The following is a 13097-nucleotide window of genomic DNA, read 5'->3' on the forward strand; positions in this document are numbered from 1 at the left end:
ATGGAAAAGTGAAGAAGAGAGGGTCTATGAAAAAAGACAAGTAATAAAAATGAACATTTGAAACAGGACTACCAATCCCACCCTCTTATCTGGAAGTATCTCAGTGGGGTCACTGGTTGCTATGGCAACATCACAACGTTTGATGTAGGCTAAGCACCACTGTCGTTAAAATGACAATAGAAAGAAAAAAAAGTAACAGATGAGAGAAAACAGAGGAAAAGACAACATAAATCCTTTATTACAAGGCATTTCAACACATAGGAATCGCATAATATACGCTGGTACTCTGCTGGAATGATGCAGACCACCACACAGGAGCCAGGGCATTACATCATCACTCCGCTGCACACCGCACTGACCTTGTCGCCACAGCAACCATCTTTACCTGACATCACAGTCTGTGCGGAGATTCTGAGTGCGAATCATTCTGATTGGTCATTTTTATTGCGTGATCTTTTTTTCAACAAATCACTGAGCAGTTCAAGGAAAACAGTTTACTGCAGGTTCCTAGATTCAAATAAAAACAGGTTGGCTCGGTGGCAAATAACTCATTTATTGCAATACTGTTTTATGAGCCTGAAACCACTGACTTCGAAGGGTGAGTAAAATGAATGCTGGGAAAACCAAAGAAGTAGAAAGTATGTGGTAAAAACGGTCACATTTTCCTTTTTTTTCCCGCCAAATGTGGTAACCAAAAACGAGTGTACTGAAATGACAGGAAGGTGGATTATTTACGGGATTAAAAAACTAATTTATTTGTTTTACTGCCCCGTACGAGCTTTTATCTAATTAATAAACATGTTTAATATAAGGTAACATGACATTAATACAACGTAACATGTAATTAAGTTCAAGTTAAAGTTTAACTCACCAAAAAATCAATAAACTAATGGAGCACGAAAAGCGCTCGCGCCCGGTGATCCACCGAAGATGAGCTCAAATCTGTACGTGCAATAACTGTAGAGCTCTTTTCCGCCGGTTTGATATTTAAATTTCGTTCAGTTTTGTTAGGAGCTGTAACGTTTGTAAATGTATGTTCGCGGCAAACGAACAACGGTGACGGAGCTCAGCCCTGGCACGGACATCGTGATGTTTTGCGGGGATGTTGCGTTGTGAGGGGAGAAGCGTTTGGGATGCCAATCAGCCGCGCGCTTTGAGTCGTGTACGCGCCTGACAGTTTGACACGTATGATGTCGTTGTCATAGCAACAAAGCAAATGAGAAGGGGGTGGGTGTCTGGGGTCTTGTGAGATATTCCCTGCTAAAACATAGAAGAAATAGAACTTCATGGGAAAGGACTAAACAAGGGGCACAAAAGTTAAGAAGTTTTACCATTTTTGCACATCCTTACCTCCCCAACACCTGCCTGAAGCACCTTCAGACCAGTCTCTGATTCTAGAAGGTTCTTTTGAGCCACTGCATGTAAAAAAATAAATGCGAAGACAAAGACAGCTTATTCTAATGTTTTCTCAGTAGAATTGTTTTTATAAATAGTGGTATATATCACTGTAATGCATGGCATCAAGTAGCATATTGCTATTATAAAGCTGTGGTAACAGCAATATGATAAAATATACCAGTATTCAATTAATATCTATTTGCATTAATTATTTATACTAGTCCTATATAGGCTTAGTACATTAATATAGAATTCAGCAAATGTGGGTCACATGTATGTATTCAGAAGTGACTTTAGTGTAGCTCTTGAGGACAGCTATATTAGTGTACATCTAACTGCTGCCAAAATAACTGTTTCATCCATATTTAAAGGTGCTGTGCATTACAAAGGTGCATATTGTAAGTTTTTCACTTTACTAAAGCATAAAAATACCATAATATGTTTGCAGATATTTAAGAAACATGCTAAGTTAACATACTTTGTTGTCTGAAAAACAGTTCTACAGTAAGTTATTCTCCTTTGAAAAATGTGCATTCCTAGCTGGCATTTTCTATTTAATTTGATTTTAAAAGCCCTCTGCTCTGTCATGCCCCAATATCCTGTTTATGTCAAGATAATAAAAACAAATCCTATAAGGTCTTTTATTTTTATATTATTTTGCATGACTGGCATTGAGCCATTTGTGTGTCTCAGAGACACTTGTGTGACAGACATAACTATTAATAGCCATGAAACATTGTCTTTATTACTTACCAGCCTTTTCGGACACCTCACTTGCGGTTAAATTCTGACTGTTCGGGAGCACCCGGAAAGTGACAGCTGGACCAACCTCACTGTAGAGCAGAATTTTTTATCACATTCAAGTTTTCTGTATGATTATGTGCAGGGTTTGTAATATTTTTTTTACTCACCAGCCAATTTGGCAACAAAACTTTTGCCCATTCACAATTTATATTATTACATATAAAACCAGATGATCAAAATTAAAGCTTAGATTTAAATATATTTATTTTTTAAATCTGACTCAGATTCGTTTATTGGCTTTCTTTTTTACGACCGTCAATCATTGTTTGTAAATACCATAAAAATAAAATAGAAACAAAATTCTCTGTGACTTTTCACATATTCAAATTGTAAAATAATTCCATGGTCTGGTGCTTCTCATCCATTGCGCAAATATTTAATATTTAATATATATAAGGCCTAAAAAAAAAAAGTTTGGTTCCGGTTGGTTGTCAGTTGAGGTCATTGGTCGGTAGGGATTTATTATTTTTTTTAATTTATTTATTTTTTTCTCCAGTGGCAGTTTTACACACACACACACACACGCGCGCGCGCTGATTTTAAATGTGTGTACCGGTACTTTTACAACAGTGATTCTGTATTCCCGTTTAAAGTCTGTTGTTGCCATAGACACGCAAAACGCACACACACACACAAAAATCCTTAGCGGGAGTTTGACAGGCGATCTCATAGTAGATTAACATGGAGGATTTGAACTTGAAAAACGGAGTGTACAGACATCTTTTTGTAGTCAAACAACATTCTTTATGATGTTCATTTATGTGGTTTATTTGATTTTGATGCTATAAATTAACTAGAAGCAAGAGACGATCAGTTAGTTTTAACTGATGATCTAACTTACAGCGATCTGTTAGACACATTCAAGAGCCACAAAACGGTATTTATTGTTTACATTTCTTTAAAAAATGACCACATTTGAAAGGTGAAATAACCAAATGAGACTTTGTTTCATATTAAAAGTATAGTAAAGCTGGTTATGTTAATGTCCTGTCTGTCAGCATGTTGTCAGTGCCCTCTCTGTTCCGCGATATATTGTTGACTCCCCCCTCCCCCCGTGTTTCTCTTAATGTTACGATTTCCAAACCTTAAGTTGTAGCTCACTTTAGGAATTGACAGTTAAAGGGTTTTGATGCAATACTTAATGGTTTTTAACGGATTACTTAAGTGTAAAACAGCATTTAAAGGAAACTGTAATTTAATTAAAGATGTGTGAAAGACCGTTCTTCCCCAGTCTCATAAAATAAATTTGGGTCGCACATAAATTGACAGGGTCGGTCGGAAACCGGAACCAAACAATTTTTTTTTTTAGGCCTAATAATAATATTTAATATATATATGATAGGTACAAATTGATAGCCTGAATGCACTGTAAGTCGCTTTGGATAAAAGCATCTTCTAAATCCATAAATTTAATTGTAAATTTATTTTAATTAATTTAATTTTAAATTTAATATAATATATAATCTTAATTTTATATGTAATATTGTAGTGTTTATTATAAATGATTTATCTGTGCACTTAATTATTTAAAAAAAAATTGATGTACCCTCATAATCTTCAATCAAATACGTTAACCTTCCCTACCCCCTCAAAACAACTTCTCTTCCTGTCATGCTATGGCGTGAAGGTGGGGCTAATGGGGTCTGTCTCATTTCTGCCTCCATTTTGTTAGCAACGCCCCACTTACAACCATCCAATTAATTCCCAAAGTAAGAAATCAAGTCCACGTCCTGTATTTTTTTTTTTTGTTGTTGTTGTTGTAATTTCAGAAGACATTTCACTCAGATATATGTCACAATAGGAAAAATAAACTTCTGTTTCATGCCGACTTTAAGCTTTGTCTTGAAGGCTAATCTAAGGGGAAGGGCTCTGATAATGATGGATTGCAAAGTGATGACATAATTTATTAATCATAACCTGCCAAATTGGCTAGTGAGTTTATATGCATTACCCACCACCATTGATTTTCATCCCCATTTGGCGAGTTGGTGGGTGTTAATGTCTGTTAGATATTGGGATCTAAGCAATAAGGGGAGGACAAGTAGTGGAGCAAATCCACTTTTAAAGGCCAATTCATTCCATTCCCTTTTCTATCTTTCATTCTTTTCCTCTTAGCCACCCCCCTCTGTCCTCCAAGGGCAATGGATCAAGGTTCCAGCTCACCAAAGTTTGATTTAGTAAAAAGGGTTAGTGGGATTAGCATTTGCTTCCTAACCACATCAGCAAACAGCAATCAAGACTGTTTACATTATGTCAAATTAGCAATGCATTGGTTAAGTTAAGTAAGGCTAAACAACTTGCCTATGTAGAAATTCTGTGTTGGCAAATTCCTTTGCAAGCTTTAGTATAGGGTTAGTATACTTTCAAGATCTAATCAAGGCCCACCACCAAAGCAAAACTCTACTCAGCTATTGCCGCCTCCCTGCTCTAAACCTAGGCCTACCTGATATTGATGAAAGAGCCAGTGGTGAGATGGATCCTCTCAGCAAGGTTCTTCAGTAGACGAACCCCATCAGGCAGAGTGAGAAGAGACACATATGCATTCATACACCCCCCCAACACACACATACACAATTTCACAAGCACAAACAAACACAGAACTCACGAAAACAACACACAAACAGACTCTCCACTGAATAGCCAGTTTGATGTGTGGCCCCAGGTCTGTCCTTAATGTGGTGTTTTGAAAACAAATACCACATGACCATACTTTACTTTCAGACAAAAGGAACACCCACATAGACTAACACTCAGTCTAACAGTCTAAACTGTTAGTTGTACCTCTGATTTGTGACAGTGTATCCAACTTCCTCCTTTAAATTGGTTTCATTCTTTCCTGGTTTCACACTCAAGGTTCCTTTGCCAAGTCGTCCTTCCTCTTGTTTGAGAGATGAAGGCCCTAATACATCAGCACCCAATGGGATGTAGTTACCCTCGGAGGCCCCTTGGGACCCTTTAGAGGAGGTTTCAGACCCGGGGTTGAGTTGAGAATGGATGGAGGAATTAATAGCCTGTGCAGAAGCCTTCTCCATCACATGGGTCATCTCTCCCTCCATAATCTTCATCTGATAGAGCACATAAGACATGCCATGTCAGGTTAACTGCCTACAGATAATAATTATTCCATGTATGTACACAGAAAATAAAAGAAAATCAGTGTAGAAACAATTTTTAGTTAGAAATTGCATGTAAATTTCACAAACAGTTACAAAGAAATGGCAAGTAACACATTGAATTAAACATGACATTTTTAAGTAGAAAAACTGAGTTAGTCTTTGTTTTATTTGCAACGTAAAAAAAATTATTTTACATATAATGTTCCTCTTTTTAGTTTTTTCTCTCTTTTTCTCTTTAAAATGCTTTTGAGAGGGCCATAAAGCAGTGTCTGTTAATTTTCCAACCAACAATGATTACTGATGTAACAGGGCCGAAAGGGTGAGGAAAGATATCATGTTGCAGCAGTACTAAAGCACCTAAAATACTGTGTGCAAAGATTAACTAATGTTGGGTAAAAAGACCTACAAAACAAATTACACATAATCATGGGTCATGTTTCTTACATATCATTTATTTATGTTTACACTTGCTGCCCCCTGCAGGTAATATATAGCATTACTACTGAGGTTAACCCAACCTTGTAATATTACTAAAGGCTGGAATACTCAATAAGACTTTTGTACAGATTTGTTTTTTATTGCACCAATTTACAGTTTGAACTAGTCAAAGCCAGTCTAGAGCTGACAGATTTCACAGTAAATTGCATAGTGTATGATGGGCACAATGTTTAGCTTCAGACTATGATTCCATCCAGTCGTCGGAAATCAAACATGTTTGATATTTTGAGACTATTTTTGAATACATTTTGTTTTCATTTGTCATGTGTCACCAATAATTTTTTCTGCATGAGTTTAGTTATCAGAATGAACTGAAAGTCTGGTAGTGCATGATCCTCACTCATTTTAGGGTGTGATGTCCAGTTTTTCCTCAGTGAATGATGTCTAATGTTTTTTAAATCTATTCAGAATTTAAAAGTCAAGTAGAGTAGTCCAACCTTAAATCACTTAAAAACAGAAACATTTTGATGCTCACCACTTTTGGAGACACAGAGGAATCCTTTATTTCAGCTGAGTGAATGAAAATAAGCAGTTTATTTGACATATTTTTTGGAGCTCCAACTTTATGGTGAGTATATTTTGGAATTTAATACTTATATTCTATAAAAAGTGAAATCTCAGGGCGCTCACGTTTTCTCTGATTATTTGTTGGTTCTTTTTGCAGGAGCTGAAGGACAGTGAACAGACGCTCCATCTCTTCAGAGTTCAGGTGGTTTAGATCAAATCCATGTTGAACGAGCAGCTTATTTAGACTTTGTTGAGTGGGTCCTGGAGTCAGAGTTTAGAATTAATTGCTAAATTATGCAAATACTTTGTAGGAATACATTTTGAAAGTATAAACATTAACACTATCAGCAACACTTTATTTTAAGGACCAATTCTCAATTTTTAATTAGTTGCTTATTAGCATGCATATTACTAGCATACTGGCTGTTAATTAGTACTTATAAAGCACATATTAATGCCTTATTCTGCATGACCATATTTTAGATCCCTTAATCCACCTCAAACATAAACTTAACAACTACCTTAATAACTATTAATAAGCAACAAATTAGAAGTTTGTTCAGGGAAAACTATTAGTTAATAATTTCCCACACTATCTTATCACTGTGCCCAGAAAACACACCATACTTCTGAGGACCTTTCTTTTGCTCCTGTTGGCCATTGTTCTTTTCATCCTGGGAAAACAAGTCCTTGCTATAGAAGTCAAGCGGGAAGTCCAGATCCTGGAAAAAAGATGAGGTGGAGTGAGGTGCTGCCACATGATGGCGTGATGTGGGCTGTGCAGGCGAAGAAATGAGTAGAGTCATCAGATCCTGCAGAAGCTGATCATCTTTATCTCGAGATGGAGGAAGTGGTGAATTTCCCCTAATACGAGCAGAGGGCTGTGGGTACCTGCCTCCCTCCACCAGGTTCAAAGAACGCTCCTCTTCATCTTGGTAGCCATACTGTAAGCGAAAAAGACATGATGCTGGAATTAAAGAGAAGTAGCTGTAGACTATCCAATGCTCCAAGCTACAATCAGTGCAGTGTAACAAAAGGGCTTTTGTTTGTGTTTGGGCTCTCACTCGCTGGTAACTATAAGGATCCAGACTCTGCATATGGAGAGATGACTGAGGTGGATCGACAATCATGTAGTCCATATTGGGCTGCACAATTTTGGGTTTGAGCTGGTTTGTAGGGTCACTCCAAGACCTTTGATAATGGAGATATTCAGAAATAATCAATGAAGCAGTGAAAAAAGTAAAGTGAGAGAAATGTGATTACATGACAAATTGTAAGTGTTACTCTGTGGATGGGTCATTCTTTAGCCCAGAAGACAGTAGGATTTGTGGAACTTTTCTAAGCTCTTTCTTAATCATTGATTGGGTGACATCATCCTGCCAAGTTAATCCTGCAAAATAATTCACATCAGCTCAGAGCATCCAAAAAAGCATATAATGTTTGTATACTTGTTTGTAAATGCTTGTATACGTACATATAACTTTGAAAATTATATTTGAAAGCTTAAAAAATAAATAATGATTAATGACAAATATCATGAGTTATTAAAATTTAAGCTTAGTTTCTCAAGGTAAGGATTCACAATTGTCTGCAGTAGTCCTCTCTATGATATATCATCAAAAGGTTTTCTTTTTTTTCTTTTTTTTTCTATTCAATTAATAGATCCAGACAAAAAATGACATTATCATGTCATCAAAAAATGTCATGTCATTGACTTGGGTATGTTTACGCATATATTTACTATATATTAAATTTGAATATTAAATATTAATTTGACCTTGATTACTGTGGCAACATGTGGATGATTTTCTGTCACATGCCGGTGGTTGAATCATCAATTTGCCCATTGTGTTTACATTGTTTTGTTTCTATGGCAACCATCATTTGTACAAGAGTGCTAAGTAATTCAGTCTGCACTGAAGAAGAATTTTTTTAAATTTCTATTTGAAACTCACCATCCTTCATAAGCGTTTGCAGTAATGACTGCAGTCTGTCCAGTAAAACTGCAGTCACCCTGTAGCGAAACCTTTCCTGCTTCTGTGTAAGACACTGACCAAACAGCTCATCTGAAACACACATTTAGAATCCTGTCTCTTTTAGGAAATACAGAAAGTGGACATGGTCTGCTGAGATCAAACTGCATATTGTGCAGCTTTTTAGCTTTCATGTTATTATAAACATTTCTATGAGGATCTCTTACTTTTTTCACCCTTACTCTATTTGACATAAACAGAGACTACGAAAGGGTGAATTTTGTAATGTCACAGTTGCCTTGGAAACGGTTGAAGAACACTGACTGGGTAAGACCAGGTGCTGGTGAAAGTAAGTGTTTACTGTGTAGTCAATGTGTTTTTTTTGTTGTTTTTTTTACACACTTTACTGCACATACCAGCTTTAACTGACAGCTACAAAATAGTCAGCGATCAAACCTACACAAAACAATCATTACAGTACATGTTTTTGTAATAAAGTCCGTAGATTTATCAGCATGATAATAAAGCCAATTAAGGTAATTATATACACACAAAATAACAAAAAGAGGACAAGACTGATGCATGAAAGCCAAATAAAACTAAATATTAAATGACAGCAATGATGCTATTATATTGTGCAATAATTACAGGGACTCTGGGGCAATATGGCAAGTCTTTTCTTTATTGTAAATTTTAGGAGGTTCAAAATCTGAAACTAAATATGGCAGCACTCACCATCCCAGCAAACCTGACCACTGGAGCACAGGCCTTCATCAAACAGACAACCTTGAAAGAGAGAAACAGAAAAAGAGAAGAGAGAGTATGAAAGGGTGATTGTTTTTCTGACAAAATAGGCCAACACAGACCCTCTCCTCATGCGAGTAGGTTGTTTCAAGATTTATTTTAGCTCAAGCATCACAAACATCCCATAGATATGAATTCCAGTTCCAAAAAGAGCTAAATACAGACCACCAGCACACTTCTGACAATTTCAGCACGTCAGTGTATACAATTGATTATAAGATGCTGTGAGTCAATTTAACACCATAGAAACAAACAAGTAACGATTGAAACGAATGAAAAACAATGGAAAGAAAAACGTACAAAATCAAGGTCTATAGGACAATTCAATTGTTCATATTTGTTTCAAAGCATACCACAATATCACACACTTTGCCCACCTTCCATTTCCTCCAGTATCCTTGTGCTTCCTAAAACATACACACACACTTGAGAGTTGAGCAGACAAACTCGTCATATGTAATTGAATCACTGGGATGAATGTTGGTTACACGAGTGGGAGTTCCTGCACCAGTCTGCTGTACGACTCTTCTATCAAAATAAATACTGAGATTGTTTATGAGCCAAGAGGGGGGGAGAAGAGATTATTGTGCAGTTCCTTATCACTTGAACACATCCCTCAAGATTCCTTTCTTTTTCTGGAACCAACAGTTACAATATCTTCTGCCACCTTTAACACATGCAGGGCCGCTGCTGGCCAAATGGGTGCCCTAAGCAGGATTGTATTTTTTTGCCCCCCCTTCCTCAAATATGATGATGGAAAAAAACACATACTATAGGGGTGAAAATAGAACTTTAATCAAATAAAAAAGTAAATGAATAAATTGTATTATTTACAAATTACAATTGTAGCTCTCGACATTTACCTATGGCTATAACTTTATTATGACTATTTTATTTTATAGTCTCAAGCATTCAGAAATAATGCAAAAGGAAATTAAGCAGTTTTACTATGATAAAACCATAGTTTATTTTTGTAAGGGTTGTGATATGCACGTTTTTTGTTGAAGAAATTATAAAGGCTGTGTCATCTATAGCAAAAAGGTGTCCAAAAATGAAAGATTAAGTGAATATTTGAATAAAATGTTTGGTCAGTAGCCTAAACAAGGATTTGATTGTCCTGTAAGTGTAACAGCAGCAATTACATGGCATTTGCCTCCCTTTGCAGGGATTTGTAATAACATGTACATAAATTGTTTATTTTGTATTTGCCTACATTATGTATTTTAACAGTGTTATTATTAACCAATCATTATTGCATCATTGTTTTTTTTTAATATAATGCATTTAAGTCATTTTAAAGGCTATTGATGGCTTAGGTCTGTTTTTATAGAAACAACAACAAAAATATTACAGTATATTAATACTTCTTTGTAAATTATTATTTGAAGTAGCAAAATCATGGCAAATTTGCAGTTTCCATGGCTACAAGAACGATTTGTGGTGTTATTGTTAAAACCATGGGTAATTTTTGTAAGAGAACCTGAAAAAAAAAACCTTTCACAGGAATGTGCCTGAAAGTGATAAACGGGCCTCGTTTTTACCTAAATGATTTATAATTTATTTTAATATATATATATATATATAAAAAATCTATAAGGTGTGCATTGTAGCTGACACAAAAAAATAAATGAACACATTACAATTGTTTGATGACTACAAGTCTTTCTCCTTCAAATGCTATTGAGCTTCAAATTTGCGTTTGAGTCCATGTGAAAACGTAGCATAATTTACATATGATATACAGTTTGTTTTAATAAATATCAACATTCAGCCGCAAACATGAGGTGCGAGCGGTCGCGAGCGCGGATGGGAGAATGGCGCATGTTTTTTTTGAGCAACTGGGATGGTGCCAGGGGATGGTGCCCCCTCTGGGAGTTGGTGACCTACGCAGACTGCGTATAGGGAGCGGCGGTACTGAACACTTGCAAATAAATGTTTATACTGTTCGCCTTCCTACACAACATCTCTCTCAAAGCTTTACGAAACATTCCCATAGAGCTTCTGAGTGACGTGGGCCCTCACAGTGACGGCTGTTATAAGAATGACGTGGGGTGGATCGTCAGTGGTGAGTCAGCCTGCAGAAGCGGAGCTAATACAAATGCAGTGCACAAGCGAACATACAATCGCTCTAAGAAACATGCACTCTGACCCCTCTCGCACTCATACGCACATCAACTTCAAATCAATTTGAAGCAATTGTTCCCAAATCGACCCATTGTTCGCCATTAAAGATTGACTACTTCCGCTGTCCATGGTGCTGAATCCTTATTCCATAAGAAACAGAACTAGACCTCTCAGCAATGTACTATGACTGTGTATGAAAGTCGTAAAATGTCTATGAAGGCAGAGGACTGCTGAACTGTTGAAACTATCGCCTCATAAGTAATTAATGGCACTAAATAATCCTACAGTATGCCAGAGGCTGCGTTATCGCGCGGTCTGTGAATCGTCCTTATATGATGTCGCCAGATCGCTAAACGCTGCCATCCATTTTTCCAGAGAATACGATTATATATTTACACTTAATACATTTTTAAAGTATTAAAAGCTTTAAATACAAAAAGGCTTTCTAATATTCTCAATGAACCCCCGGTTTCACTAATTATCAATCAAAACAAAGTTAGTTTTATAATAGCACATGCAGATTCAAGATTTTATTTGTCACGTACAAGTTATATGACATACAACAAGCAGCGAAATGTAGGTCTGGCATTCTCTTTTTTTGACTGTGCAAAAAAAAAAAAAAAAAAAAAAAAATATATATATATATATATATATATATATATATATATATATATATATATATATATAAATAAAAAATAAGAGAAAATTTAATTCAAATAATGAAATAGGCTATCCGAAAAAATAAGGAGAAAAAAATAAGAAGAATTAAATACAAACAATGAAATATAGGAAAAAAGAGTAATAAAAAAAGATAATTAATACAAATAATGAAATATACACAATATATTAAACTACTACACAGATGCTGTGTAAACAATATGCATTGGGGATGAGTTGCATAGGTTAGGTGTCATAAAAAAAGACTAGAATAATTAGACTAATTTAATACTATTAATAAAATATTAATCGAAATACTATCATCTTAAAAGATAAAAAGTGAAAACATGAAGCACATTTCGCCACAACGAAACATTTTCAATAGCTGCCACCAGAGAAGAGGTTTTATCTCATCGACGTCAACATTTACTGCAAGCACGCTCGATTTTCTTTGACAAAATTAAATGGGCGTAACAATTGTACAAATAACGTTTTACATGCATGTTCATGCTTCTGATGGTACAAGTGATCAGAAGCCGAACATAAACGGTTTTTACTTATTCGTAATACACCTAATTGATAAATGTCACATTGTAAACGTTTGAGTAATATATATATATATATATATATATATATATATATATATATATATATATAGCATGTGCATTTAATGTAAGGGGGAGGGGACGTCGATACTAAAAGCTGATATTTAATACTAATAATTTTCCGCAGCTTAATCATGCAACATTCAGCTGAAGTTAACCTGTGGCTCGTGCTCTTGACGTACCGTATCTATCACCGGTGCCAAGCTGACAACACGCAGTCGCCAAACAGACAATAATCCACATACACGCCGATTTCATCTTCCCTCGGCTTCTCTCTCCTCGTTTACAACGACATATTTAGATGACAGCGACCAGTGTAATGTTGTGCGTGTGCCAAACTCCAGAAACACGAGACTTGGGTAAGAGTGCGATAAAAATGAGTGTTTGGGAGAAGGTGCACCAGCGAGCTCTCGAAGGGCGGGGGTGAGAGGACCGGACAGACAGAAAACCCGGAAAGTGGGCACGACAATCAGTACAGTAATGCAGTTATTTTGAGTAATACACAAAAATTACGTCATATTGGCCATTACTGGTCTGAGGTTTAGACTTCATGCTTACCATTTCAAGGCACACAACATGCTCAGAAAATAGCATTAATGGAAGACATGAAA

The 13097-nt window shown here is 36.1% G+C and overlaps 2 protein-coding genes across 2 annotated transcripts in view; one reads left to right on the forward strand and one right to left on the reverse strand.

Annotated features, from left to right (window-relative positions):
* The window catches only part of LOC132152026 (receptor-type tyrosine-protein phosphatase-like N), a 35940-nt gene extending 23027 nt beyond the window's left edge, over nt 1–12913 (reverse strand). Inside the window, exons 1-11 of the mRNA XM_059560661.1 lie at nt 12669–12913; nt 9032–9082; nt 8279–8389; nt 7608–7713; nt 7388–7514; nt 6946–7267; nt 6447–6584; nt 6292–6326; nt 4984–5267; nt 2152–2231; nt 1351–1415 (exon numbers count right to left, since the gene is read on the reverse strand). Coding sequence (XP_059416644.1) covers nt 1351–1415; nt 2152–2231; nt 4984–5267; nt 6292–6326; nt 6447–6584; nt 6946–7267; nt 7388–7514; nt 7608–7713; nt 8279–8389; nt 9032–9082; nt 12669–12744 — 1395 coding nt within the window. The 5' untranslated portion in view covers nt 12745–12913. The remainder of the gene's footprint in view (nt 1–1350; nt 1416–2151; nt 2232–4983; nt 5268–6291; nt 6327–6446; nt 6585–6945; nt 7268–7387; nt 7515–7607; nt 7714–8278; nt 8390–9031; nt 9083–12668) is intronic.
* Nucleotides 1–13097, forward strand: part of LOC132152032 (beta-crystallin A2-like) — a 132431-nt gene that overhangs the window by 41296 nt on the left and 78038 nt on the right. The gene's annotated exons all lie outside the window — the stretch shown is intronic.

This window comes from Carassius carassius, chromosome 10, assembly GCF_963082965.1.
Source record: "Carassius carassius chromosome 10, fCarCar2.1, whole genome shotgun sequence".
Lineage (NCBI taxonomy): Eukaryota > Metazoa > Chordata > Actinopteri > Cypriniformes > Cyprinidae > Carassius > Carassius carassius.